Below are 27,692 nucleotides of genomic sequence, written 5' to 3'. Positions count from 1 at the left end.
TAGCTGCTGCCAGCACTTCACAATTTCAAAATTTAGCTTAGCTGTATTTTCTCCAGGGTCTAGAATTCTGCCTGTATTTGCTTTGAAAATAATGAAGGAACAAGAAATGGCCTCTGCGGTTATTCAATCATCTGCTTAGCAATCCAGAGTGAAAACAAGCAAACAAATGTGCTGGAGGTAGAAGCTGGGAGAGAGCTGAATGTGACTGCTTCAGAGCTACTTACAGCATGAAAACACTGGTGTCTCCTCAAAAAAGCTGCACACACAAAGAGCATGCCGACTCGTTTATACAGACAAAACAATCAAAGAAATAGGAGCAAAAATCCCTACAAATCACCAAAGCCAATTAATTACAGATTGTGGCAGAAAGGCAAGAACTGTTGTTGTATTTCTCCAATGTATATTTAAGAAGCTTTTGAGTGCCATGGTTAAAGGGGAATTCAGCATAACTTAAGGAAGATACCTTCTCTGTTTAGGGATGCATTGCCTCCTTTCAGCAATGCAGTGGAAAGTCATTAGCATGCTTAAAAGTAGCCTGGATTATGCACAGAAAGGAATAGCTCGGCATTGGCGAGGAAAGGGGCCGTATGATTTTAAAGACTTTTTTTTTTTTCCTTACCGTCAGCATTTGAAGTCCATTGGGATCCCCAGTGTATTAAACTCTGCTGAGTTTCAGCCAGTGAGATTCTCCAGGTCAGTAAAATTAATTTTCTCACCAAGAGCTGGACTCCAGGGTAAGAATAAGGTATTGTGCGGCAGAATTACTGTACTATTGAAAAACAATATTTTGCATATCAACTTGACACCTATTTCTGGCTGTGAGTTGCAGGTACTGTGCAGTATTGCTAGGACATATTTTAATAACAAAATAAGAAATTCTTCCTTGCTTTTAAAAACATGATCTGAAATAATCTAATTTGAATACTTTCATGCTACTCAAAATGGGTTAATTTTTAATAGATTATGAATACTTACCACATTCATATATAATTCATGACAGAGAAAAATTATTTTAATAACATTTATTATTTGAGAATAAGAAGGAATATTTGGTATGACTACTTAACAGTTACAGAAGTTAGGCTGATAGCGATTTTTACTGCTTCTGTGATTCAATCGGAAATCATTATTCTCATAGCTCCCTGCCAGTTCTTCCTTCTCTGCCCCTCTCCACCCAGCAGCACACAACCTTAACTACAGCTCCTCACTCCTGCTACAGGGGTGCTCACGGCCGCACGGGGAGGACGGGTCACCCCCAGCCCGAGGCAAAGGCAGCCTGGAGAAAGGCTTAGGTGAAAGGCGAAATTAATAATAACGGTGCTCATGGGCCCCAGGTATGACCAGAAGAGCCAGACCTGTATTTGCAGGAGTGCAGATGTTCTGAGAGCTGACAGATGTTGCTCCAGCTGCCTGTCCGACAGAATTGAAAGGGCATGTGCAGCTGGGGGCAAAGTCTCCGTTTTGCCTGCAGTCGTGTACCGGGGGGAGCAGATGGGAGAGGTGACAGCCCCCACGGCCGCATCCTTCTGGGCAGCACAGGCTCCTGCACCCCTGCACCCCATCGGTGGTCCAGGGTGGTCCTGACGGGAGCCATCCGGGCTGGGAGAGCCCGCCACCGTGTTCCCAGTTTGGACTGGAAGGGCGAGCTGATGAGCAGCCGAAGCTGATAATAAAGGATGATTTCTGAGCACAAGTCACACGTACACCAAGTCAGATTTCATTGATAATTGAGCGTTTAAGAACTTTTAACTTTGCCTGTTCACCTCCTCACAGTTTTGTCCTCCTGCTTCTTATCTGTAATCTGCAATAGATAATCCGTTCACAACCCGATACGATTTAATGGCAAGTTAACATTCTGTTCCTCTCCTTAGCTTGGGTTTCTTTTGGTTTTTCCCCTGCTAGCGAGGCTTTGCTGAGAGAACTAACGATGGGTGGTTTTGTAGCTTGTGGACGAGCTGCAGAGCAGGCTCTGCATCGCGTGAATTCGCTCCGCGAGCACTGACTTCTGTGTGAATACACCTGCCTGCTTATAGACCCAGTATCTCGCTGTAAAGCTCATGCCGGGCCAAAAAAGAAGTGACAACTGGCTAAACATGCCAGATCTAGATGTGAATCTAAAATATGTCACTGTTGCAGCTCTGCCTGTAGGAAAATTTCCTTGTAATTTATAGGAAAACTGTTTCAATTCTGCCGTAGCAGAAGCCAGGAGACAACCCAGCTCTTTTTTTTGTCATCCATTTCCCAATCCCAAAGAAAAGGAACCTACAAAAAAAAAAAAAATTAGTTATTTTGCCATTTGCTTGCACGCAAACAGAAAAGGCATTGCTATTCTTTTTGTCCCGTATTCCCCAATTAAACCAATCTCTTTTTTCACAAGGTAAAATTTTGGATGCCTTGTAAAACTATCTGAAAGATACTGAATACAAAAAGCACAAAGAAGAACCAAGGGGTGGGTTTTGTTGTTGGTTTGGGGGTTTTTTGACCATTTATCCTCTGCACCCTGTCTATAGCCACAGGCAGATACTGGCAGGCAGGAGGCAGAAATCTGCCGCAGACCCCGCTATACTCGGACAGAAAGGGACACACTTGCTGTTTCTCAACAGGCAGCTCGCTCTCCGCTTTGGGCGAGCCGTGCAGCTCCCTGCAGGCTCCGCTGAGTCCCCGGCACTGCTCGGCTCCCAGCCCCGCTGACGGCCAGATGCAGCCCGGAGCATCCCGCGGCTGCATCCCCTGGGAGCATCCCGCGGCTGCATCCCAGGGCTGCTCGCACACATCACACCCCGAATCCCGCTCCAAGGCATCGTGTAGGGCTCGGTACCGCAACGGGGCGGGAAGCGAAGGGCTTGCAGGGTAGAATTTACTACATATCACCACGTCCACTATGTACGCTGTGATGATTTATTTATGTAGGGAAAAGCCAAGAAAATACTCCTGACTGAACAGTGCTCCTGCCTTTTACATTTAAACAACTTCATAGCCAGGGAATGTGTTTTTCCTCTCTCTTTTCCTGTGTTTTTCATGATCATTTGTTAAATATATTACAATCCACTACTTACCTCACTCTGAAGCTCTGAGACCTTTTGTGGCTTTATTCCCTCCTGGCATTCTCTAAATAAATCACTGTATATTCACAACAGATCTTAGGAGAAGTGATAGGAGTAACATGTGGAAAATGTAATCCCATGCATATGTTTAAACGATCTGCTATAAAACTACCTCAGCAGCTATAGCAGCACATCAGCACGGCTGCACTGTATGCTCCATCCTTGCGTGAAAGTTTGAGCCTATTAATGGAAGCAATGACTGGGTGGGAAAACTATCACTAGCTAATATGTAGACAGGAGGATCATTTTCAAATTTAAGCTCTACATTCACTCCAAGTCTGAAACAAAAATAAGAATAGATTTGAGGCAGAATTAGGCCTTTTAAGCCTAATTAAAGCTCAGGCAGAACATTAAGATCTTCATACTTAGCACCCAAGTTAAGATCACTTGATTACTGCAAATTTATTCCAAATTAACAGTGGTGTGAAGGAGTGAAGAATTAATCCAATGATGTGGGCTTGGACCAATCAATCATTTATAATTATGATATTCTTGTCTTTTGTCAATATGCATATTTAAAATTTAATTCTGATACTTTATTCAGATATGACAGTGAAATCACCAGAGATTAGCAACTGAAATGAGAGAGGCCTGTTCAATTAAAAAAAAACCAACAAAAAACCCCCACGCAAACCTTGATATTTAAAGCTGGCAATGTTATTTAAACAATAAGTAAATGAACAGAAATAAACTACCCCATAGCATCAGAATTATCTTGATTGTGTAAACATGTGAATAAATAAATTCATTCAGTTTAAAAGATACTGAAATTAACATGAAACATCTGTGTCTCTCAGAAAGCTGTTACTGACATATAAAACTGTGAATTCTCAACCTCCAGAACAAACCTACTATTACATGATAGTTAAGTACATCTAGTTTAGATTAAAGGATTTAGATTATAAGAATTCCAGGAGAGTATAAAATACCCAGAGAAAACATTAAAGCCAATTGCAGCTAATCAAGCAGATGTTCTTGCTACTGAAATCCATGCTCAGGGCATTCTTTTTCCACGTAAGATTACATTCACAGATCCCTTTTCATTCTTTAGCTTTTAAGAACAATACAACTGCTGTGGCTTTTATTCAAATAAAATGCAATTAAATGATTTAATTGTTTTACTGAAGCACACATTTTTTATGGGAAAAGCACCGGATTGAGAACTTGCACAAGCAGATTCCACTCATAGCACAGTGCTTACCTTTAGCTGTCGTTAAAAATGACATTGTTCTGTTTTGCTTCTGCTATTTCAGTCTGCCTTCAAACAACCCCCCCATACTCCTCCGCAGATTGCTGCAGCTCCAGAATTAGCAAACCCATTTTACAATTAACTGAACTCAGGCCACTTAATTCCCAGATTTGTTTAACTCAAGGCTGGCTGCTAAAACCAGTGACCTGATTTGCAGAGGATTGTGCAAATATTCCTCCAAACAAACAACAATTCAAAGTGAAATAAGGACCCTCTTCTCATGTGTTGCATAATCCAAAAGCACTCAAAGCCACCATTTTGCATGTATTTAAAGACTGAAGTAGACCCAAAATATTCAGTGGTGAAATTGTATGTCTAAAAGGCATTGAGAAGGTTAAAATACAGAGTGCTAGGCTGATTATTTCAGCTTCTTCTCTAAATAACATCTCAATGGTTGATGACAGTAAATGAGGCCATCAAAGAAAATTTGATGCATATTCTTCTAGTAAAGATGATGAAAAAATAAGCAGCCTATGCTAAGGTAAAAGGAAGAGTAATAAGTGACCAATAAACAAAGGTACAAACAAGACTAACAACAGTTTCTATTAATACATTAGAACAAAAAGTAAAAGCAAAGTACATGACCGTTACTTAACAGGGAAGGAAAGCAAGTGCTGCACGATGGTAAGGAGGTTAACATGCCCTTTTTATGTGAGCCCTCACCAAAACACTGGCTGTGACCAAATGCTTACACCCTTAAAAGGTTTAGACTATTTCTGTAAATTGTTGTGTCCATGGAGGCTTATTAAATGACACTAGAGGATTCTCAGGGAATTGGACAGAGCAATTGCTCAGCCACCTGCAACCATCTTGAGAACGCATGCAGCAAGTGCGGGGATGGGGCCACAAATGCTGTAGTTATGGAGGGACAAATAAAGCACTTTTTAACAGCAGGACCTGAGGAACAGATGTTAATGCCTATAAGGAGGCTGGAAAATAATTAAAGGAATCAGTCTGTAAATACATAGAGGAAAATGAGGTGACAAGAAACAGCAAATATGGGATTGAAAGGGAGAAAGCAGGTTAGGCAAACCTAGTTACCTTCTTTCACAAGTAACTGGTCTTATTAAAGACAGGGAAGCAGCAGATGGGATATCGTGATTTACAAGAAACACAGGTCAGAAAGGTTTACTGTAAAGATTGAACTGTGAGCACAAATTTATGACTGCATCACTATTAAGCACAGGTGATATACCCCACCCTCAGTCTGCACTAGTGACTATTTTAATCAACTTGGGGGATGAAATTTAAAGATGATAACAAAGTGGAAGGCATTGCAATCACTTTGGAGATGGGATTAGAGTTCAAATTGATCTACATAAATTGGAGAAATGATCTGAATTTTTCAGATGGAATTCAGTACAGTGCACAATGCTATTTTAAAGAAGAAATGTCAATGCCTATAAACAAGATGGGTAACCATGGGCTCAGTAGCATTTCTGTAGAAAAGAATTTGGGGCTTGCAGTGGAGAGTCAAACATTTTTTTTTCAAGAAAGAGAAGAATGACAGGGGAAATTAGAACGAGTTCACCGTTATGTAAGAGGCTGCTGCCAAAAGGAAGAGAATAAGGTGTCTTTCATGTCTACTGTGGCTAGAATAGTAATAATAAAGTGCATTAAAGGGAGGAAGAAATAGGAAGAAATAAGCCTGACATCATGAACCATTTTCTAATCATAAAGTTAGCAAAGCACTGACAAGGTGTTCAAGGGAGATTGTGCCATTTCCCTCCAGCTGGAGTTTTAAAGGACAGGTCAGATATATCTGTCAGAAATGAGATAATCTTGCCTTTACACCAGGTGATGGACTTCTCTGGGTCCCATCCAGACCGACCTTCTACAGCCGAGAACAGAGGAGGAGGTGGGAACAGGCAACCTTCACGCGGGGCACGGGAGAGGCAGCCACGGAGGTGGCCAAGGGAACAAACCATAGGCGTTAATCCAACAGGCAGCATTAGAAAACCAGCGTGACAGCGGAGGGCTCTGCGTTCAGCCCTACGGAGGGGTCCTGCCTGCTCTCCCGTGGTGGAGAAATGGGGCTTCACCACTGACTCCCTGTGCCCACCCCAGCCCCATAACGGGGGACCCAGAGGAAGGGGCTTCCCCCGGGGAACCAAACTAAGCGCTCACAGGAGGGTGATGAAATGGGGCATCCATATGATTTTCGGAGATCGGTTTTGAGGCCTCGCTTCAGAAGATCTGCATCCAATTCCATGAGTGTGGCCACTAGACTGATCTTCCGCTGAGTGCGATGAGGCAGCGACAAGCTGGCCAGAAGTCTGTGGTTTCACGGTGTATCTGCTGTGCAGAGAACCCCATCTGACTTTCCTGGAACATTCTATTCCAAAAGATAAAACCCACTCTTTGTATCCTCAAGGGGAATGTCAAAATTTCTCAAATCCCATATAAAATGATTAAAGGTAATCCTGTACCTTGCTGGCTCAGGGCTTTTAAAATAAACCAAATGGGTATCTGGCAGAATTTGGCTAAATGAATCTGTAAGAAAGCAGAGGGGCAAGTAATGTGACATCTGCTGCTGGCATTAGTTAAGTGCAGACACTGCATACCTTAGATCTCCTAACCTTGTCTGAACCAGTAATTTTTAACTGGGACAAAACACTGGAATGAGAAAATCATCCTGAATTTAAACGTTTCTATCTGTGATTCAATAAAGCAGCCACACTACCAGCACAGCCTTGCCAAGATCCTAGATCATCTTTCCATATTGACAATTAACATTTGAACTGGCCACTAAAACAATGAGAAGATTGACTCATATTAATAAAGTGAAGATTACACAAAGAGAGAAAAAGGCACTGAACTCATTAAAATCCTCCATAAGCTGTCGTGAGTCTTTAGTGTTTGTCTTGATGAGGACAATATGACCTTCAATTTTCTTGGGTAATTGAACATGAACAGGTTAATACAGTAAGTTTTTAAGATGGATTTTCACTTCTGCAGATTGTATCCTTCACTAAAACAAAAGGCCTCTATGCACATACTTCTCAGACTCTGTACATTTCTGAGGTAAGGAGCTGGCATCGATCTATCAACACTGAAATTCTTTTCTCTGTGGACGCAGCTAGTCCAAGCACAGGCTCGGGAGGCTGGGCATCACTTGGGCCTGACGTTGACTGGAGCGGAGGTACTAGCCAAGTGCCCTAGCCTGTCAGGTTTATTTGTAAATGAGGATATTTGTCCAGAGTTGCCTGACATAATTATTGGTCAAATATTCATCTTGTTGATTCAGCTAAGTCTCCTGTTGAGCTAAATGGGAATTCTGCCTGAAAAAGAACCGAGAAGCTGGCACCCACCAGAGTGGGATAAATCACACCCCAAGTAGGAACGCCTGGATTTTACCCTGAGGCCCAAATGGCCTTGAGTTTAGATTCATAAAAACTGCTGAAGATAAGCCTTCGCTGGTGCTTGCTGCCAATGGGCCTGGAAAGACTCTGCCAAAAAGTTTTGGGACCAGAACTCAGCTGGACCATTAAACTCTGCATCTCTAGTGACCTCCCTCTGACAGACTTACTGGTGGACAAGCTGCGCGGGAGGAAACCCTGTGCAGGTCCGAGAGGTGAAATATCCTCCTGTAATGCATTTACCAACATGAGATGCAAACCACACATTCACAAAGGGGAAAACACACGCCGTGCCGCAGGAGCTACCTAACACTTTGCGCCGGAGAACAGGCAGTCTAGAGGGAATTTTCCTGACTCCTCTTTAGCAGTAAATCATTATTCTCCAGACTTGAGAAAACACAGGTAGGTAAAGAGTGCCTTTGGCAAGGTCTGGTTCAAAGCCCGATGGTAACTTCATGTCACTGCAGTGGCCGCGTGCAGGACAGAGAGACAGGCTCATGGGAACTGGGGCCATCCTTCCGATGGAAGCACAAAATGCTTCTTACCTTTGGCTTCAGCTCTTGCATGGAAGTGGATGCAAATTCCGTGTCTGAAAAGCCAATAGGTTGGGTAGATCAGTAGGTAAGGCAGGTATCCAAAAACATTAGATTTTCCTATGCTAACAGCAGAAAAGCAAGAATGTTGGGAAAAAAATGAATAGAAGTATGTATGGTAAGACCATTGTAATTCCAAGAATGATGTGGTGTTTAGTATGTACAGAAACAGAGCAACGCCCTTCTTCCTAAAGACACATAATTACAGTACAATTTTTGAGAGAGGCCTATTCCAGGACGAGTGTCTAATTTTAGGCAATCTTCCACTTCACCATTCCCGATAAGGACCAGAGAGTCCTTGCTTTTCTAATGTCAGTACTTCCTGCAATAAAGCAAAGAAGTAGCAGGAGAAAAAAAAATGCCCTTAAGAGCACAATGCTTGCAGTCCTTCCCAAAGCATGGACTGCTGTTTGGCTAATGGCCTGCTGGCTTTGATTAGGAAAGCACAAAGCTGGCAAACACAATCGACGGACTTTCCAATTACAAAGCCTCCTCCCACTTTCAAACTGTGTCCCAGAGAGCTGGACTGAGAATTCCCCCCTGGAGAAATACCCCGTTATGTTTTGCTGGGATAAAGATGGTCAAATGCAGCAGGACTTACACAAATTACATACATCTGACTCCATTCCTCATCTACAAAACAGGACAACAGAACCTCCCCATCTCTCAGGACACTCAAGAATAACTGCAATAAATAATCTGAGGTCCTCACATCTTAATGTATTAGGGCTTGCAACTCCCAAACAACAAAAAATACTTTAAAAACTCTTCTAATCCCATAGATCGTGTAAATAAATTGTTTAGTTCTGAGAGGGATGCTATTTAACTAAATTTAAAAGTATAGCAAAGGAAGGATGTGTCCACTTACGGGGACAAAAGGTAGCGAGACAGTGCTACAACACAACGTGATCCACACTAGGGAAGAGCTTGCCTGTCTGTATCACCCAACGGTTGGAAAGGCAGTGAATTACCCAGAGAAAAATAATTTTATGTGTTTATGGACTGCATACAGAAAACAAAGAGACTTGCTGGTAATGCGAAAATAAAGGCTGGTCAGAAATATTACAGCTTTATACAAAGAATGAGATGTAGCAAACGTTTCCTATTGCCAGGAGGGCTACCCAGCACACACCGCCTCTCTGCTAATTTGACGGGCCACGACTGAACTGAATCCCTTGCCCATGACAAGGAACAGAAACCCAGCTTGACAACATTAGCGGTTTGACTACCTGGGAATGTAAGTGCTATTTATTGATGTTGTGGGAGACAAGCAAGGAGAGGAGAAGGAGGGGAAAGGCTTCCCAATGCTGAGCTGTGCCAGCCCTGAGTCCTGCCTTACCCTACGTCAGAAGCATTGCAGTACAGCAGATGTATAGTAGTACAGCGGACGTGTTGTAGCACATGAGGTATGCTGCAGGCCCACCCAGTGGAGAAGCAGGAAACAGCAAGCCCCAGTCCCTCCATTTTTTGTTAAGATGCAGCATGTAACATTAACAGCAGACACTCCAAGGCATCTCGGTGAAAACACAGAGACTGAAAGCTTGTTCAGGTAAATCAACTGGCACAGTGAAAAGATGCTCTCTCTTTTGCAAACCCTGCTTCTGTGGTGTAACGTGTTATACCCCAAAGCGCTGGCTGTTGTTTTAGCTAATGTTGTTCCTAAAAACATTAGCAAACTTTTAAGCAATGGTATCAATACAAACTAACGCACTGAACTGCAGTCCCCAGCTGCCTCATAGCAAAACAAGTGACCTGAAAATACAGAGTCACTGTCAAAACATTGACAAACTGGGACGAAAAATGGACAAACTGGGAAACTTTTAACTTTTGTAAAATAGGAAGTAATTTCAAGATTGGGTGCGATAACAAAAGTGGTTTTAAAAAAAGCAACACTAGCACTCATATTTGAATGCTTTGTGGGTTACATGAACACATCAAGAGACAACGCAGGATGGAAGCAAGTAATGTTAGTATTTCATCTGAAAACTAGATGAGAATACTGATGTTAACAGACTGTGGGGGAGAGTTCAGATTTAAAAAGTAAAAGGAAAAAAAAAGTCCTACTAAATATGAAATGCACATGTGGGAGTAAAGAATTACAGCATACAATCTTGTCATTCTATGTGATGGCAAGATTAAATTGTCTGAAATGTAACTAAAATTGAAGCAAGATCTAGGACAAAACATTATTACAGAAAATCAATGGAATTGATTTTGGAAAGGCAATAAACACAGTCAGTGGAATCACATTAATTAATGTACCAGAAATTTGGGATATTTAAGACTACCAGTCTAGACATAACATTCTGTTTTTATAAAGTCCTCTATGAATTGAAGTGTTTGACCTTCTACTCCCATCTGCTTCTCTCCTGCCCCAAGAGACCAGTTAGAAATTCACTGATCAATTCTCCACAATGTGAGCTGAAGAACACAATATGCTCCTGAAACTCACTGGTCAAACCTCACTGCTTGAGTAGAGCATGTAGTATCCTCTACTGCCAGAGCAAGGATGCTGTGAACATATATATCTAAATAAATCTTTTCATATGGTCTTTCCAAACTCAGCAGCTGTATTGCCAGTGCTATACTGAGACAAGCTAATTTTAATGTTTTTCATCTGCATTTAGTTTGCTCATGCTGTGGTGAGAGAAAAGGTTATTTCTAACAGTTTAACACATAAGTAATCACCCTGGAAGCTATCTACAGAATCAGTGCAAGCTTTAAGAACTGAACCACATTCGTATATGCAAGGTAAGCTTAATTAGCCCGCTTCACAAAAATACAATACTTCAGTATTAGAACCTGACGTGCTCAAGAAAGTATGTGAGCTTTTATACTTACTAGAACAATTCCGTATTTAATTAGGCCTCATTAGTAAAGGTAATCACTGTAATTTATTTGCACAAATACAGGACATCATGCTCTATCAGCAGGTAATGTTCTTCATTAAAAGGAGTAAGAACTTTGTGCACCAGGGCACATGTGGTCTACTAATCCAAAGAAATCAGAACTCCGAAGTGCAAAGTAAAACATTTTGTTAAATAAAATCGACCCACCATTTTTACTTAGTATAATTTGTAATAACATATCAAAGTAGAAAATTATCTGGGCTCTTGAATTGGCTTCTGGAAGGAAACTAAAGTTTCTTATGTGTATGTGTTTTAAAATTAATTGTAACAGTATAGAACGCAAGTCAGAACGGTTTTGTGTATCAGTGTTTGGTTCCTAATGGCTTTACACTCATATGACACTTCCCACAACTCCCACTGACACAAGCAAAAGCTGGCTCTGGCCAACAAAGAATGACCTTGTCAGTAACTTCTAGTGGCACTAGGAAAGTATTTTTAGGAGAATGTGCAGAACTAAGGGAAGAGTGAACAAAAATGCGTGCTGAGCCTTTGAAATTATTCATTCATGTATCAGTAAGATGAAAGCTTTTCTCTGAAGATGCATTCGCACATTGAATCTTACCAGAAGGTGTTAATGTAACACGTCTGACCAGTGATTCAACTCCTGAAGTCTACAAATAGATCACTCCATGGACATGACAGATGAACATCAGACTAACACCTGTGGTAAATTCAACAAAATGAAATCCCTTGGATTAAATTGATGAAGAAATGATAGTTATAATCTACCATTTTGTTAGAGCTTTTTCATTTCCAAGGCAGGGGCAGGGAGTTACTACCTATGTAAGTAACCTCCCCTCCCCAGTATGAGTTAAAATATGTCTGTATCCTCTTCTTGCTTAAGAATTAGCAAGTGCTTACATGAAGAACAACCATTTTGCTGTCCCACTTCTCACACTTGTTAGTCACAAGAAGTCTTACATCACAAACTAGATTATACTTCTCATGTAAGATTAAGTATTTGTGACTGAAGCAAGTATCAAATCCACTAACTGAATACAATTTTAAATATGATTTTGCCTCAATATTGAAGTTTCTATTTTAGTAACTGAACTCCATTAAAAAAGAAAAATTAGAAAAATCAAACACCTTTTTCAAAATTTAAGGAAAATTTAATCAATATGCCTTAAATTATTTTACAGTAACTACAATACTGACAAGCATAACGTTTTCAAAATGGTGTTTTTCTTGGAAGTACTGCAAAAGAGATTACTCTTCATCTACTAGTATGTGCACCATTAGGAAAAGAAACTCTAGTTGAAGTCATTTTCAGAAATCCAAGTTAACATATAGCTACTTAGACATCCAAATGTATTCATATTTCAAGTGTGACAGAATTACAGATCCCTTTAACTTTTTAAGCATCTGTTTTCTAATTCATAATTTAAGTATCTTAAATCCTGAAATACTATCACATCAAATGAACAAATAAATGAGACCAAAGAGCTTAAGAGTATATTTGTTAAAATACAGAAAATTCTCTAATTGCTTGTGTTCATTTGTGCATTTTGCTTTTGGTAAGAGGGGACAGGAAATGGGTTCCATATTACTGCAGATTTATTCAAAGAGTACCCCAAATCTATGGCATCTGCAGTTCTGTTAACGTTTTCGGATAAAAATCTATCAATTTATAACTGCAACCCTTCTCCCTCCCTCACTCCCCTAAAAAAAACAAACAAAAACAAAAAAACCCCCCAACAAAACCCAAACACAAAAACAAACAAACAAACCCCCACCCACCCCCCAAACAAACAAAAAACACAACCCTCAAATAAACAACCAAAAGTTACTTTTCTAAAGATATAGGAATGGGAAAGAAATTACATTAACTTGATAAGCATGAACACTTATTAAAGCTATAGACACCTCAGGTCAATTGAAAACAGTATTCAAAGTCCTAAAAAAGTCAACACAAGACATTTGTTTTCATTGTTCCAGATGATTCAAAACAGGTCTAGGTTTTGCGATAGCAACACTATACAGTTGTTTGCAGCTGCTTCTGGTCCAACTAAGTGTTCCAAGTTGATGTTTTCATTTTGGCCCACTGGAGTCCAACAGTTTGGACAGTCTACTCAAAACACAGAAATGAGAGCAAAGACTCCATACAATAAAGCACAAGGGTATGCTACTAGAAGTTGTTGTCCTTCCATTGCTAAGGCAGAAATAAAGATTTTGGAAGCAGAAAAGCTGCACCAGCCAATAATCCCAGCTGTGAGAATAATCCCCATCACTCCCCTGCAAAGACAGAAATAAAAAGAGAAATCATGTAAGACTTGTAAGAATATATGCTTATAGGAGTCGTAACTGGACTCCTCCTAACACCTTTTACAGACTCTAAGATGAATTCCAGCATTTATCTTTGACTTTTTAAATGAAATAGTTCCAGTAAAGACTTCAGAATGATGTTATTCAATTATGACAGCATAAAAAAACCCCAAAATTAACTTTGTGCATATGAAATGTAAAAGCAGTGAGTAAAATTAACTGTAGCAAGTTCCTTCTTTCTAGTCCCTAATTTCATATAGCTATGAGTAATCACACTGATTTTCTTCTGTTTGTCAAATTCAAATATGCATCTTAAATTATAATTACTTTTAGACTTTACAGGTACTAAGATTTGTCAGATTCAAAGCTGACTGAAAACAAACTTGATATTGTTATTTCAGTCTATGTATTTAAAAACTGTGAATTGACTTAGAGATAAAACCAGTATTCACCTATCTTTCATCAAATAAACACCTGAAGACTGTTGATATTTATGTTTTTACACTTAGTACAAATTCCTGTCATATTCAAATTATATGCAGCTTCATCACTGAATATGAAAATTCCTTTTAATAACTTCCTTCACCATCTCATAGGAGAGGAATCTTTTACCAAATTATAAAGTTTAGGTACTTACTGCAACGAAAATACAATTGCAAAAGTGGAAAGTAGAATCATAGGAAGAAGACAGTATCCAAGGACACTGGCAACGCAGCCAAAGGAGACACCCGTCATGCTCATTAAGTTCAGGAGACAAAACATCCCTAAACATCCGATTGCACTTATTCCATAGACATAACCAAACTGAATTTTACCAGCCTGAAAGTCAAGCAGAGTAATGCACGTTAGTTACCAGAACAAGTAATGCCTCCCACAAACAAAGGGAAAAGGAAAGCTTTCTCCCCATTGTCCTCCACCCCTAATTCTTATACTCAAATTCAACAGGCAGTATTTTCCCACAACCTGAATTCCAAGACACATGTATATTCCAGGCACCCAAGAGGCACATTTATCCTAACTTTACCTATCTTGATGAACAGATTTTGATTGAATTGTTATTCTTTGATCTGGGCTGCAAAAGCCTATGAATTCTTCAGGGTTTAATCAACTACCTTCTCATGCCAATTGATTACTTGCAATAATAATCTTTACAGAACTGGTGTATAAAGACCAAAAAATTGTTATTCAGGAACTTCTTGACAAATCCAGAGCTAAAGTCCTTTAATTTGTGAGACTCCATGAAGTTACAGCACAACGTAAATTATAAAAAATTCCCAGAAACAGTTGAAGCTGAGCTGTAAAGCACTGTATATGAACAGCAGAATTAACTTGCATAAATTTTAAAAAGTCAAAATCAGAACTTTGTTTCCTAACAAGTATGCAGAAAGCATGCATGCATTATTTCAAAATGTATGTATCCTACGTCATCATCTGTTTTTCCAACGAGATCGACGCTTCCCTTATAACATCTACCAAAATGTGCACAAATGCATGGTGCTCATCACTGCAGGAACACAGGACTGTGCAGTTACTGAAGCTACGATGGTGTGTAGCTTCGAGGTCTGTCTCTCACCAACAACTTCCAAACTAAGTTTATTTATAATCCAGCTCTCTTCTTCTTCAAACGCTACAGAAAGCAATCACATCCGCTTTAATCTTTTTGCTAGGATAAGCTTGTTTTCTCTCACTACACTCAAGGTATTTAAAAAAAAATAAAAAGCACATAGGAAAAAGTGATAATTTCTTAGAAAAATAACATTCAAATATATCTATTACAAACATGTTCATTAATTCTACTGGTCTAGTTTCCATAAATAAAGGTTACTTATTAAAGTAGGCTTAAAGTGCCCTTGGTACCAAAACACTGTTCTAAGTGTCATAGCAATGGGAAGTTTTAGGCAAAAATTAAATGCAGTGCCTGAAGCCAAAAAAAGAGGAAAAAAACCTGCTTAAAAATATTGATGCTTTCAGTGACAAGGAAGGCTGTTTGCCGCTACTCTGTCATTTCGTAATTGAGGCTTTTAAGTCATTAAAGCAAAATCTTATTTCAATTAAGCTCAACTAAATAAACCACCAGGCTTCAACAGCTGCTGACGTATTAAGAAGTATAAACAATTTGAAAACAGGTTTGCTTTAGAAGTGTTTTACCAGACTGACTCTTGATAGTGAAAGCCATGCCTAATACATCAGTACTTATGAAATCACTTTTTACACATGAATTTTGAGTCTCCTTGCCACTTGAGTATCAGTAAAGAACAATGAATAGAGTATGGAACAAAGAAATACAATGAAACAAATCAGAGAAATAGACTCAAGTATTAAACATAGTAAGAGTTAAAAGATAAAAGAAATTCCTAAATGAAGAAATGAAATAAATATTCAAATATTTAATGTGTCCATTGTTCTGATTCCTGGTAAGACGGAAGATAACAGAGATGCTGCAAAAATCCAAGGTATGATTCTGAAAGTAAAATATCTCAATCTATTAAAAAAAACCCCAAACAGGTAAAAATCTGAGAACATGGGTCACACCCATTCCTGTGACAAAAGAGCGCCATATTCCTCAAAAGCAAAGTATGAAAAGAAATATCAATTACATTGAAATAATTGCCATGTAAAAACCAAGCACGAAGACTTAGATTCAAACTCCACTGAAGTAAAGTCATAGTGAACCCATTAATTTCAATCAGTGATGTGTGAAGCCCCAGCTCCTCTTCCATGTATACAGCTACAAATTCTTGGTCTGGATGTGCTTTTTTTGGCCTCCATGCCAAGAAGTCACTTGCAATAAACCTATAGGTAGCTTGGCTTTTTCCCCCAGTGTTTCCAAGAACATTAATGCACAAACAGTAATATTTTGCAATCAGTATCTTACCAGTAATAATGTGGCTCCAAAAGCTAGACAGAAGACCATTGGTCCAGCCAAATCAGTCTCATTCATGATGCTGCCATCTGCTACTTTTAATGGGTGGAGCACTGTTAGCGTCTTCTGCCAGATGTGGTCAAAATTGATCCCCAATTCTACAAATTACATGAAAAGAATTATGCATATTTATTTCATATTTTCCCTTCCTGTCACACCCATTTACTTCACTCTTAGTTTTCCCTGTCTCTCCACTTTTAAATCTCCAGATAACATCCTATGCAGATCCAGAGAATTGAGTCATTCCATCTTTCCTCAAGCTGCTAAGTGTGCTGCCTCCACAGATCCCAGGTCTCAAATGCTCGGAAAAGGTGTTTTCTAAAGGACCAGATAAGAGCATAAGCACAGTGTTCTGGGTCAACCCAAAAGTTCATTTAGCCCAGTACCCAGTCCTTGTAAGCGGCCAAAAGCAGATATGTACGAAAGAGTATAAGCACAGAACATGCAGACTCCCCATGCTTCCAATGACTGGTGGCTCAAGGATTTCTAATTCAAAGTAGTTTGTCTGTACTTAATTACCCTCAGTGGATTTCTCTTTCATAAACCAGCCATTGAGCCCACTAAAAAACCCACCCACCCCTTTTAACACTCAATGTCTCACGGAAAGGGAGTTTCACAGCCCCCTCCAGCTAGATATGATTTCAAGTCTCCATCCATACAGTTTGACCACAGTTGTGCATGAAAACCTAGCTATGAATGCAGTTACTATTTGCCCACCTCAGGCCCTGGGATGCATCTATGTAAACAAAATAGTTTTTCTTTAAGAATGCAAAAAAAGCACAGCAGGGTGGAAGGTATCATGAATAGGTATAGGTGATAGGCATCATGAATACCTATCTCTCTAAACAGTAGCAGTAAGGGTGTCTTTAGTTGTTTGGTACCGAACAATGATGGATATAAGCTGGAAACTGAAACTATCAATCCAGAGACTAACTACACATCCGTTCTGGCATTCTGCACAGGCTATATTCTACATAGGAATTTCTGCAGTGTTTAGCATTCCTCTTCAGCAATGAAAGATTTCAGTTCTAACCAAAGAATCAACTGAAACTAACTGCATCGATCTATTTTACAAAAAGTGGGCAAGTTTTATTTGCAACAACAGAAACAGTAAGTGTTGTCATGAGAGCTGTATGAAGTCAGGTTATCCCTTTAATTAATTATGTCTTCCACAGAACAACTAGTATGAAGTAATAAAGCACAATTCTAAAACTGCAGAAGTTCACACAGGAACATGTATTTCATATACCAAAATACAGATAAATAAAAAAAAAAATTATTAAGAATTTCAAATCAACTGTACACTTTCAGAAGTAGGGAATACACACCCTGTTACTCAACTTATCCCCAAATTGGGAGGAGTTTTGGATTTTGGCCATAAAGCATAAGTTATACCTTCTAATAGAGGAGGCTCATCCTCAAAATTACTTCCATAAAAAGACTGTGCTGAAGTTGGAGCGTATGTCTGTGTTGGCTGGTAAATCTGCCCTGTGTAAGGCTGCTGCTGCTGCATCATGTCGGGAGGGACAAATCCACTTTGTTGAGAGTATTCATAGCCTCCATACTGCCTACAAAGAATGACACTGCATTATGGACAAATACAGGATTTTACTTTAAACACCTCCCTGCAAAAGCAACGCTTATTTTCATTAAATAAGTCGCAGCAAACAATCCTTATTTCTTCTTTTTTAAAAAGTCACAGCAGATGATCTCCTACTCAGATCCAGGCCTTTTAGGCATAAAGCCACATCCATCAGTTCAAACCCTTATAAACAGTACTGTTAAGCTACAAGATAATTCTTGCTATATGTGCTAGTATTGCTTTTTGTTTGTAAGTCAGAGGCCTGGAGAAGTGAGTGTTACCCATTGACTGAATTACTACTACAGGCTGTAGACCTGTAAAAGAGTAGGAAAATTTTACATGTGAAGCTTATTTAAATATTGTCCATTAATTACTACTGACATCTCATTTGATGCCAGCATTAATTTGCTATTTAGAATGCTTATTTGCAAACTCACTGTTAGAAAACGAAGTCGCTCATACTATCACTTTTGGTCCCCACCATATTTTAAAAAATGAGCTTGTTTTCCCCTTCACTTCGGCACCATGTGTATCAAGTAGCATTATGACATATAAGAAGGACATATGATACGGATACTAAACAGATTATGACATCTACCTACAGGACATGATGTGGGGAAAAAAAAAAAAGGGTGATTTTCCATTTTCTATTTCACATATTCTCAATTATTTACTAACAATTCAATTTATACTGTCTTTGGAATACTTTCTATTATAGATTTTATATATATAAAAATATACATTGCAGTAATCCCTGCGATAGATGGAGCAGGTCAACGCCTGTTTGCGTCCTGAAAAGGATTACTGTGCTCTGATGAGGCTGAACTCTGCTAACACAAGGAAAAAAAGGAGAAGGAATTCTGGGTTTTCATTCTTTATATTAGTCACGTAACTGACCAAAACCCTCAGCCTGAGACTGGATATTCACACAGGACTCCTAAGAGCTCCCCTGACCTAGAAACATCCACCATGCTTTTCTACTAAAGCCTAGGAATCACCACTGACATCGCAGGCTCATTTATGTTGACACCATAACTAATTTTTTTCTCCCCGAGTGAGTACCTGGAGATGGACTTACAGAAAAACGGTATTTCTTTTCCCAAAGATGTGAAGACTGTTCATATAATTAAGACTACTCATATAATCTCTCTTTCAATTTCCTAATCTTTGCCTTACAATGTAGAAAGGAGAGTATTCAACATACAACTGCTTTACATCTCCATTTATGGAATGTAAGTTATGCCCTTCATAAAACAGAGCAACAGGAATTCAATTACAGGCGACAGTAGCTGGCTGAAATGCCAATCCTTTTCTGAATAAACAGACTATCCCAGAAAGTATCTTAACTTGGGCTTGGTCGCTAAAGAAGCGTGACTGAATGGCTCGACACAAGACATGCGTTACACAAGTTCGAAAGGCATGCACAAGTTACTTGCTGTACGGTCTCCCACTGTAGTCATAGGCCTGTGTCTGGTCATCAATACTGTAACTCGTCTGGAAGAAGTCTGTGTTGAAGCTGTCAAACCCAGACATCGCCAGTTATCTGTAAGAGAACGGCCAGCTTTGCTCGGGCCTCCAAACCTGGCCGGTGAGCCTCCCTGCCTGCCTGCCTCCCTCCCTCTCTCCCTCCCTCAGGGCCGCCGTGAGCTCCCGAAAGCACCGAGGCCCTTTCGGGAGTTCCCCTCCCCGCCGCCCTCTCCCTCAGGCCGACCGCAGCCGCGCCGTGCGCTGCCCCAGCGCCTCGCCTGCCGCCCCAGCGCCTCGCCTGCCGCCCCAGCGCCTCGCCTGCCGCCCCAGCCCCTCTCCTCCTCGCCGGGAAGCCGGGAGCGGGAGACGCGGGCCCGGACGGACAGAGGGACGGACGGACCCACCTGCAGCCCCTCCGGGCCCGGCCCCACACCCGCCACCGCGGCCCCTGCGACGTGTCAACCCAGCGGCCCGAGCACTTCCGGGGCCAGCGGGGCCGCGCACGGCGCGCTGGGCGGAGCGCCTCCACTGGGCATGCGCCGCCGCCGGCACCGCCCCCCGGCTGCGTGGCGCCTCCGCGTTGCCAAGGAGACGGGGCGCGGGGCGGAGGCAAGATGGCGGCGGAGCGGCGCGGGATGGCGGCCGCGGCTGGGAGCCGCTGCTCGCACCGCGCTGCTGCCGGCGCTGGTGGGGCTTGGTGGCCTCGGTCAGCCCCCTCAGGGCCGCGGGCGGCCCGGCGATCGCGCAGCTCCGGGAGCTGGCGTTTTTCCCCTGCGCTGTTCAGCCTTCCTGTTACAGCCGAGGCTTCGAAGCTTCAGGACTTGTGTCTCCCATTGTTTTGCCTAAAATCTGAAGAAAAGCAAAACATTGGCTTTTAAATACAAGCGAGGAATAAACTGCTGGCCGTATTTCACTGGGCATTAAAGCATTAGTAGTCGGTACCTCCTTTCACTGTGTTCGGCTGAGAGTCGGGTACCCCAGCTGTGACACGGGAAGAGTTACACTGATTTATCCTGAGGTGAAGCTGTAATGCACCGTGTAACCGCTGATTGTTATTTGTTTTAATGTCCTCTCCTGGTGCAGCCACCAGTGACATGTAAAAAAGTGAATAGCAGTTGTGAATCCTTCCATCAATATTACCCTGTCTAGAGAAGCCCAGTCAGCAAATCTTGCTGTGGTCATGAAGAGGAGATGCGATGCTGTAACAAAAATTACAGAAAAGCTGACCTTTTCTTCAGGAGGCATAGAAACGGACAAAGACAGGGCTCTAGCGATGGTAATGGTCACATGTTCCTCCAGTCTCTGTCACTCCCGCGTTTGCAATTAGTCCTCAATCAGTCTGGAAGAGCTGCAGGGGGAGCAAGGCAGGATTTGACAGGCACAAGGAGAGCAGGAGCCCAGAAGCGATGCCCGCTCCAGCAGCGGGGCTGCGGCTGGGGCCTGTGCTGCAGCCTCGTTGCCCAGGCTCGGGCTGGCTCACCCCCGCGCCTCCCTCCCACGCCATGGCACCTTCGTGGGACCAGACTGTTCAGGGTGTCGTGATGCGCCGCGCTGCATCCCTAGCGAGCAGCATACTCACTTTTAATGTAACTTCCTGAAGTAAAGCACAAAGACTATCGGGCTTACGGCACCTGCCAGGTTCCCTGTGTTTGTTTACTTAGCTTAGGCTCAGCACCATCATCTGCTTTCAACTGGATGCAAAATTTTGGTTTGACGACAGTTTACGTACGCAGGTAACATCAGAAGGTTTTCAGTGAGAGTTTAGTGTTAATGCATTTGACGTCACAGAGGAATGTATTACTAAGCAACTTTTTTATTGCCAAAAATCTCTTTCTTTCCAGGATTTTTTTTCCTATTATTCATGAAAAAAAAAAAGGTATTGTGAATCCTTGTATAAACATGGAGCAGAGTAGGAATAAAATGCTCTTCGCATGATTCAGACGAATTCTTGTTGACATCAGTGAAAGTAAGAGAGTAGACTTTGGCCCTAGAGATATTATTTTGCATAATGTTCACTTAAGGTGTGGTTTGTTTTTTTTCTCAAGGCCACAGCTTAGTTACATGAAGTGGTTTTGCCTGCAAGTTTAGCACCTTGCCCCGTGATCTGTCTAGATCTCCTAAAGGGAACAGGGTGTGCTCTGTTCACTGCATGGATGGGAGAGTTTATGTGAAACTGCACGTACTGAAGGAAATGGAGTAGGTGATGGTGCTGCTGAGTGAAAAGTAAATAATTGCTGCCATTTAATGTTAGACCTTCATACCCTTTCACATGTCCCCATCAAATAAAATTAATATTTTCCTGAGGCCAGACAAAAAATTTGCTAGAGCCATGAATCTTCGTGTCTTTACCAAAGACCAGCTGTTAGCCTGTCCCTCACAAATAAGCTGCGGGAGCCAGGAATACTGTGGAATTGAGAAAAAAATTGATTGGGACTGTGAGGACACTCTCCTGTGTAGAAGCTCCATTCCTTTGCAGTCCGTTGTCAGTCACTCCATGTATCCTTCTAATTTCATTATTTTGCTCCCTTATTTTCATGTAGGGCCAGGGGAAAAGGCTGTACTCAGACTATTAACTAGAATTTGTTTTTATTAGCTACCTAAAGTCCTGGCGCTGAGCACCGGAAGAAGTGAGCGTGCATTGCTGACTCAGGTGGGCTTTGTAGTGGACAGAGTCAGGGAAAACCCTGGCTGAGGTAGCTCAGCTGAAATTTCAGAATGAAATGAATCGTGATTGATTGCCGCTTTATTGTTGTTGCTGAATAGGTACATGGTAATGAGGTTTAGAAATACCTTAACTGTGCACACATAAACAGTTGCAATCCCATGCTTGATGTAGCCTAACTTCTTATCTGCATGCTGGAACAGAACGCTTGCCACTTGGGCACACATGCTTCTGCAAGTGTGAGTCCCTGTTTTGAAGTATGTATATGTTTTCTTTTTTTTTTTTTTTATTCATTTTGGCTCAGGACACAATTACAGTTATTTTGTAACAAACTCTCATGTATGTAATCTTCTTCTAGTGAGATTATTGTATTTAAATTATAGTCCTGTTACAAGCCTCTCCTGCAAAACCTATCTTGTGGTTCAGTGTACATGGTATCTCCTAAGAACAGCCTCCCAGAAAATACGTATGTTTGTAGAACTGAATGAAATAACGGTGGGGGAAATACAGCCATGGATAATACAGAGATCAGTAACTGTGGCATAAGCTGCTTCTTGCAAATTTATACTTTAGGTAAATTAGTGTCTGAAGGCTGAGAAGATCCCAGCTTTCATGGAAGACCTGTAGAGTGTGCAGGCTACATCTAATGTTGATGACTTAGTGCCACTTCACTGAACTGTGTGACTTGGTTGCAGTTCACTAGACAGTAAAATGAGACCCAAATCCCAGGCAGTGGGCTGTGTAATTGTGATCTGCTGGTGAAATGCTCTTTGGCTAGAAATCTGCTTGGATTTGCTTAGATTATTAGAATTTACTGACGGCTTAGGTTGAGCTTTCATTAATTAGTTCTCTCTGCACTAGGCATCTCAACACTGCTTTAGGGTATCATCTGCTTCAGCGTTGCAGGACACGATCACACTCATCTGTAGCAGTGTGTAGTCTGATACAGGCTGATGGGTTCAAGGGAAGGCAAGACACTGCAGCTACACAACTGCATCCTTCCTGCATCACTTGGAAAGGGCATTATGTGAACAGCCCAGCTCACTGTGCCCAGAGGTACAACCAAGTAAGGCACCAAACACTCCCTGGCAAACACCGTCCCTTTCTTGAGGGACCAGCTCCAGCTGCACCTGTGGTCATCTGGACAGGGGATCTGGCTTTGCAGGAGGCCTTGAAATGGCTCCATGATGGGAAGAGTAAAGATAATCATAAAATTAGTACATGGATTACACAGTGCTGGTACCATAATAATGCTACCCAGTGAGGATCAAACTTTGTTTTAGCTGTAACATTAAAAAACACACTATAATTACACCAGTGTTAATAACAGGATAATTTGAACCAGACTGAGAATAAAAGTATTATTCAAAGAACTTTGGAAGTGTGGGAGGAAGGGAAAAAGGAGGGGAGGAAGGAGTCTGTTGAAGTAGGCTTTGCTATGGCAGAACTTCTAAGAAAGAAAGGAAGTCCCTTACAGACGGGTGACTGAAAACAACAATTTTTGTTTGAGTTTAATCCTCGGCTGTTGATGTGAGTGCACACGAGGTCTCTGTCCGCCTATACATGCTGGGTCTATTGAAGTGTCAGAGACAGGATTGTCTGTATAGTGGATTGCTTTGTTGAACAGTGTCCATGAAATTCTAAAGGATTTATCAGCATTGGATATATCAACTCTTGGTCAAAATGTTATCTGATGTACAATGATTGTTATCTAAATCGGTGGAATATGATTCCCCTTTACTGTCAGTTTTTGAAAACCTAGAACCTTGTGCAATGCATTTGCTCTGGATTTAGTGTTTGACAGGAGCATACAGGTTTTTTTGCAGAAGCTGTGCCCACACTCTGTATGTTACATGATAGAAAAAAAATGTTGTTGCATGTCTTCTATTTGAATTGTCTGCCTTGCACCATGCCCATGCTCACGTGCTGAGCAGCTGTGAAAGCTATTCTTCCCCTTTGCCTTTTTTTGATGAAAATACATTATGCACTTGAGTTATGAATAAAAGATCAAGGGCAGATCTGTATAATGCTTTGCTACGTACTTGTTAATAAGTCCTACTTTATGGCACTTGCGCTCTCTTGCTAGCAGATCCTTTTCTTAGAGAGATTCTGCCATTTACTGTTTCTTTATGCTTATTCTTCAAAGCGCAAGATTTGCTAGGGCTTCTTATTCACACCTCCTGCTGGATTTCAGCAGATGAGATTTTCACTGTATGTAATTCACACTGCTGGATCAGTGGATCATGTGTTATTTTAGGTCAGTATCATACTTTTTCTTGCCTGGCTCACTTCTTGGGAACTCAGTTTCTAGAGCTACCTGAGCGATGTGAAGACCACTCCACTCTCAGAATGATATACCCCTTTTAGAAAAGTGTCTGGATTAAAAGTCTGTAACTCTTCAAGAGCCTGGAATTTATTCCTACCAGGGCTCTGTTACCGTTCTTTGCTATGGATTGAGATTGGATTGGAAGTCTTGTCTGGAAGCGCTAGCATCTGCCTATAGGACATGGTGACTGCTTCTCAGTGAAACCACTGTCCCTTTACGCTGCTCTGACAATAACCCAGGATCGGGCCCCACGCACCTGCTGGGGCCAGACATTTCTTTTTCTCTTTGCCATGCCACCCTTCTCAGAAACTGCACTCTTCTCTCTGGCTTGATGGAGTTTTGCCCTGGCGAAACGTTGCATTGGCCAGCATTTAGATATGAGACTGCAGAGGAGCACTGAATGTTACAGGCTATGTGGCTGAAGGATCCTTAGGTGGCACCTTGAAGTCATTTCTGAATCAAAGCGTAAGCCTAGAACTGGAAGTACTGTTTTTCTTTCTTTCTTTTTTAACTATTGTGTGTAAAAATCACCCAGAGTGATGAAAGTTCCCATGTGGCTTTTTAGCTGAAATCTTCTGTCCAAAATCCAACTTAGATATTTTTTTTCTTCCCAGAATTACTCCTTCAATTTCTGCTACTTTCAATTGCTATTTCTCTGAGTGCCTTGAAGTTCTGCACGGTGTTGCTAAATGCTGATAAACAGCTTCAACATTTCTCATTATGCGTGGGCGATTTGATTCGTATTTATAGCTTGTGTATTCACACTGTGAGATGTAAGGTGATATATATACATACCACTGCTACTACAGACCTAGCTGAATACTACCCTTTCTTTCTAACGTTCATTGCTGCTTCTTTTAAGACACCTTTTTTTAGCACCCACAGGATTTGATGAAGTCAGTTGTCCCATGATTTCCTGAAAGCATAAATGCTAATTTAGCACTTTGTCATAAGGAGTGACCTCAAACCTGTGAATGATGTCACATCATTAGTATATCGGGTTTAAGCATAGCTCTGCTGTGACTTTTGGAACATACACTTTAAGCACAGGCTAAATTTTCCCCTAGCTGTATTGAAGGTTATGTAGGCATCTGTTAAAAGTGGAACATGCTTCATCCTCCTCCCTTTGACAGATGCTGCTTTTCTTTTCCGTCAGAACTGTAGCTGCTCTTCAAATGAGCTGCGTTGGTTCTGCAGCTGAATAGGTGAGACCTTCGCATAGTGCTGACACATATTTTACATTTAGGTCACCAGTGTGTTTGGCCCAGATTTTCAAGTTTCACTCTTCTCAGGCTGCATTTTGATGGATTTGGCCAATGGTTTGTATTTAGCTGGGAAGCATTATGTGATGCTTTTACTACTGAAGTCATTTCATCAAAGGAAATTATATTGTGTTCCAGTAAAATGATTGGAACATCCTGTGTAAAGAAATAAAAGCAGGTGTTGAATTTCTTTCATTTATTATTTGAAAAGTGCAGATGCATTTCTAAAGCTGTTGTGATTAAAACTCTGAGGTTTTTGTTCTTTTCAAAGGGCAATTCTGATTATAATTTTTCAAAAAGACTTAGAGCTTGAATATCTCTGTATTCACTAATCACATGGTATCCATGTCAGAATGCTTCACAGAAGCTTGTCAGGAATCACAATTTTTTATAAGACTCCCATGTCACCACGCCATTCCCTAAGCGCCAGCGCATCAGACTTACTGTGTTGTCTCCACTCGCCCCTGAAAAGTTCTGCCCAGGTGGTCTTTATCCCCCGCCTTGGTGGTTTGGATCTTTACCATGCTGTGTGATCACAAATGGCTTCGGTGCTTGTTTGAACAAGGTTAGTTTTTACTGGGGAGAGTGAATTGATTCTTCAAGCCCTGCCAATATGGCATCACTGGATTTATTAAAGTTGATTTAAATATTATTACAGCATATTAACTAACATTAATAACTAAAATATTTGAAAAAGCTGATGCAATGCTCCTTGCTTTGAACCGGAGCAGCACTAATGAGTACCTAACGGGGGCCTACAAGAAAGCAGGAGAGGGGCTTTTTACAAGGGCACGTAGTGATAGGACGAGGGGTAATGTCTCTAAACTGAAAGAGGGTAGATTTAGATTAGATGTAAGGAAGAAATTCTTTACTGTGAGGGTGGTGAGGCACTGGACCAGGCTGCCCAGAGAGGCTGTGGATGCCCCATCCCTGGAAGCGTTCAAGGTTGGATGGGGCTTTGAGCAACCTCGTCTGGTGGAAGGTGTCCCTTGCCCACGGCAGGGTGGGTGGAACTAGGTGAACTTTAAGGTCCCTTCTAACCCAAACCATTCTAGGATTCATTCTATGGTTCTTAAATCCCAAAAGAAGCTATCTGACTGGTCATGTAGAAGTTAAAGCCCGTATGTGTTGACTGTACCAGACTCTTAAAAAAGTAACGAAGACATCTAAGTTAACATGTTCCCATATCACACCTTTAAATCCTCCTTGTACGGGTTATGGAGCACTTGGCAAGTACTTCTTCAGCTGGTCTACCAGAACTGCAAGGGAAGATGCACAATACTTTGTCTTTTCTCTTTCTGAGATACAATGAGCATTCTCTGTAGTAGTACCAGATTCTGCTGGTTTAAAAATTAGAAATTAGATCCAGAAGTTAGAGACAGAACCTTGGCTCAGGAGCCCAGCAGTTGCTTCAGAATTAAGGAATTGATTAAAGTAAAAATCGAGGGTTTGATTAACTGTTCAACTCTCAGGTCTGAATTTGAGAAGTCTTTAAGTATAGAAATGAATGATTTTCTGCCCTAGCCCTGAAAGTTGTACTTTTTACATTAGCATGATGTGGGTTTTGTTGTTTTGGTTTTGTTTTTTTTTTTAATTATAGCCATGTTTTCGGAAGAATCTCGCTGAACTATCTGCAGCTTAAATGCAGTCAGCAAAAACTGTCTGCGCGTGGTGACTTCCTCACACAAGGATTTCACTCTAAAGCTTCCCCTCCAGGTTTTGGTTAACGTTTGAGTAAAAGGCTTTATTTTACCGTACCTTTATCATGCTGACCAACCTATTTTTGCCCAGAACTGATGTGTGCTAGACAGAAAGCTGGACTTCCCTGTAACCCTTGCATGACCAGCCGTGAAATCGCTGGTGGGCCGCGTCTTGTGGTCGCGATTCGGTGAGCTCTTTAAGCAGCTTCATGGCTTTAATTGCAGCGGATGTTTTGCCCCGTGCTTATTTAACGTGAGGCAGCTGCTTAACGTCCCGCTGAGCGGAGCGGG

The 27,692-nt window shown here is 41.3% G+C and overlaps 1 protein-coding gene across 1 annotated transcript; it reads right to left on the bottom strand.

Annotated features, from left to right (window-relative positions):
* Positions 1-12,304: 12,304 nt before the first annotated feature.
* YIPF5 (Yip1 domain family member 5) lies at positions 12,305-19,988 on the bottom strand. Its single transcript, XM_052816568.1, has 6 exons — positions 19,856-19,988; positions 19,417-19,527; positions 17,798-17,970; positions 16,355-16,500; positions 14,117-14,298; positions 12,305-13,449 (listed from the first exon to the last, which is right to left on the bottom strand). The coding sequence occupies exons 2-6, from the start codon at positions 19,515-19,517 to the stop codon at positions 13,287-13,289; spliced, it is 765 nt and encodes a 254-aa protein (XP_052672528.1). The 5' UTR covers positions 19,518-19,527; positions 19,856-19,988; the 3' UTR covers positions 12,305-13,286.
* Between the last annotated feature and the right edge of the window lie 7,704 nt (positions 19,989-27,692).

The sequence above is a fragment of the Harpia harpyja genome, chromosome 20 (genome assembly GCF_026419915.1).
Source record: "Harpia harpyja isolate bHarHar1 chromosome 20, bHarHar1 primary haplotype, whole genome shotgun sequence".
NCBI lineage: Eukaryota > Metazoa > Chordata > Aves > Accipitriformes > Accipitridae > Harpia > Harpia harpyja.
The sequence above is the reverse complement of the archived record's forward strand: the minus strand, read 5'-3'. Positions and strand labels throughout refer to the sequence as shown.